Source organism: Pteropus vampyrus, unplaced genomic scaffold, assembly GCF_000151845.1.
Source record: "Pteropus vampyrus isolate Shadow unplaced genomic scaffold, Pvam_2.0 Scaffold18, whole genome shotgun sequence".
NCBI lineage: Eukaryota > Metazoa > Chordata > Mammalia > Chiroptera > Pteropodidae > Pteropus > Pteropus vampyrus.
Genome location: NW_011888799.1, coordinates 13493227 through 13495812, shown reverse-complemented (window position 1 = coordinate 13495812; position 2586 = coordinate 13493227). Strand labels below are relative to the sequence as shown.

Genomic DNA, 2586 nt, shown 5'->3' with positions numbered 1-2586 from the left:
TTACCCAACATTATGATGTTATTATTATAACAGCCAAGACTCTTAGTTGGGAGAGCAAATGTTATTTAATAAATGGGGTGAAGACAGTTTACTATTTGGTAGAAAAAAAAAAAAGATAAAAACAATGAAAAATGGAAAACTTCCCACTAACATAAATTCTTAATTAGGTGAAGATAAACATACAAAAAGAAACACTACAAATCAAGAAGAATATAGAAGTGATGTTTATATAAGAATGAAAGAAGAGTTTCCAATGCATAAAATTATAGAGGATGTCATAAAAGAAAAGATAAATATGTTTGGTTTCATAACAGTTAAAAACATTATTAAGGAGCACTAAAAAAAAGAAAAACAATTTTCGGCTTCATATTAATTTATTTTAGTTATTAAAATATTTTAAACTATGGCATAGTGATTATAAGCCCAAGTCAGAGTTGACAATTCATTCATTCAAACCTATTTTGGGGGTACCTACTACATATCAGCCATTGTTATAGGTACTGAGGATACAGCTGAAAACCAAGAAGCTCTCATGAAACTTACATTCTGTTGAGGGTTAACTGACTGACTATAAACAAATATACCATGTTTCAGTGCTTTGGAGAAAATAAAGCAGGGTAAGAGATGGAGAGAATGTCAGTTATAGGGAACCTGTCTTTTCCTATTTCCAAGGCTTTCATGCTGAAGAAGAATGCATTCTGGTGAGGTGTCAAAACAGTTCTTTCTTGTCTTTGTCATCCAGGAGACGCTGTGACTAGAGAGATTCCTGTACTCTACATCCTCCACCACCCCAGCTTACATATACTCTCACAAATATGTCTTTGCTTGGTGTTCCAACTTGCTGATCAATGACTTCTTTCAAGATAACTCTGGTGGTGTTACAAGTACATTTAAGGTGACATGTGAGATTTGCAGACACTGCATACTCGCTGAAGTTCAGAGAAGTGCTGATGTGCTGTAAGAAGAAAACAAATTGCATAAGCTTCCTAGCTGAGACAGGAAAGTTTTTGCTTGTATTTTTTCTTCCTTTTTTTTTTTCTATTTTTCTTTTTTTGGGTTTATTTGGTGCTGCATATACTGAAGTAAAAGTGAGAGCATGTTCTGGATAATTCCTAAATCTTTATTTCCACATCCACTTTCATATGACAATGGAGAAATAATTTTCTTCCTCTGCAGAATGGGAGTGAGTGATTTGTTTATTTCAAAAAGGAAAACTAAAGCTAAAGGTTGAGTGCCTTGGGAACTGGAGTGGAAAGAGCTTATATTTAGTGGACATGAAACTTACATTGACCTATAAGCTGGTTTGGCGACACGGAGCATGGCTTTCAACGAAAAGCATCATGTTGGTATCAACTGAGAGGCTTTCAAATATATTGACAAAAAGTCTTTTGTCAATGTTGTCAGCATTCTCTTTTGCTTGACTGAATCCAAGTGATAAGGATTGGAGGATAAGAATGATGGAAAATGAACCATCCCCACTGTTCCATGGGGCATTGCCCTGGCAGTCCTGTGTAGACAATGATACTATCAGCATGTCAATTCTGAAAATGTAGAAGAGCTAAAATTCTTATGGCTCATTCATGTAATCATGGATTGATTCACTGACAGCTTACAATCATGGAGATACATTGCTCCTCTACTTTCCCAGGTAGCCATTACATAGTTGAGAATGCATGAATTTTTTAGGACTTTTAGTATTTAGTCATTCATGTACTAAAGCATGAAACATCAATAAAAATTTAATACATTTCAGGATACTTTTATTATGCTAAGGAGAAATTTGGGCACAGGAAAATTTAGGTCTCTTTAAACTTAATGCTTAACATTTATATTAATTTGGAATCTATCACATTGAATAGAGAAACTTAAGGTGAAAACGAAAACCAGTGGAAGATTTCTTAGGGAAACTAAACTTGAGTCTCGGGTTTTAATTTAGATACACTCATCATCATTTGGTTTAAGCTTAAGTAGAGTTTGAAACCCAGAAAGGAATGTGAAAGGATATGGGCCAAACCCAAAAGATCAGGAGACCTAGGAGATATAGCATTTTTAAGTATTTTAGGCCTTACTACCTATTTGTCTATCCATTGTAACAGGAAGGTGCTTATGCCCGAGCACCTGTATGTAATGTCTATAAATATATGCATGGGTTTAGCAGATAAATGATTCATTATTTCATCAAATTTTATCGTGCACTTATTATGTGTCAAACACTTTCTAGGGGGTTAAAACAAAGCCCCTGCTTTTTATTTGAGAAAGCTCAATAGATGACAAATATGTAAGGAATTGTATGATCTAATACCTGAATGAAGTGGTATTAGAGGAGAAGGAGTAACTGGAAGCATTATGTTAATATAAAGGCAGGGAAGGAGATGTTATTTAAGCAGAGACCTGAATGAAGCAAGAGACTGAGCCATGCAGATATTTTGTAGAAGAGTATGCCGAAAGAGGCCACCATGAGTGAACAGATCTAAGGTGGGAGCTTGTTCTGCATGAGTCCAGTCTGTCTTCACCCCTGTGGCCTTTGACACCTTATTAAAACCCTTTGAGCCTTTGCTTCCTCAATTGTAAAGAGAAGATAACAAT

At 35.2% G+C, this 2586-nt stretch overlaps 1 protein-coding gene across 1 annotated transcript in view; it reads left to right on the top strand.

The window, feature by feature from the left end:
• The first annotated feature begins 760 nt into the window (after positions 1 to 760).
• Positions 761 to 2586, top strand: part of LOC105288587 (fibrocystin-like) — a 301050-nt gene continuing 299224 nt past the window's right edge. The window contains exon 1 of the mRNA XM_023527696.1: positions 761 to 1183. Within this exon, the coding sequence (XP_023383464.1) occupies positions 1097 to 1183 (87 nt within the window). The 5' untranslated portion in view covers positions 761 to 1096. The remainder of the gene's footprint in view (positions 1184 to 2586) is intronic.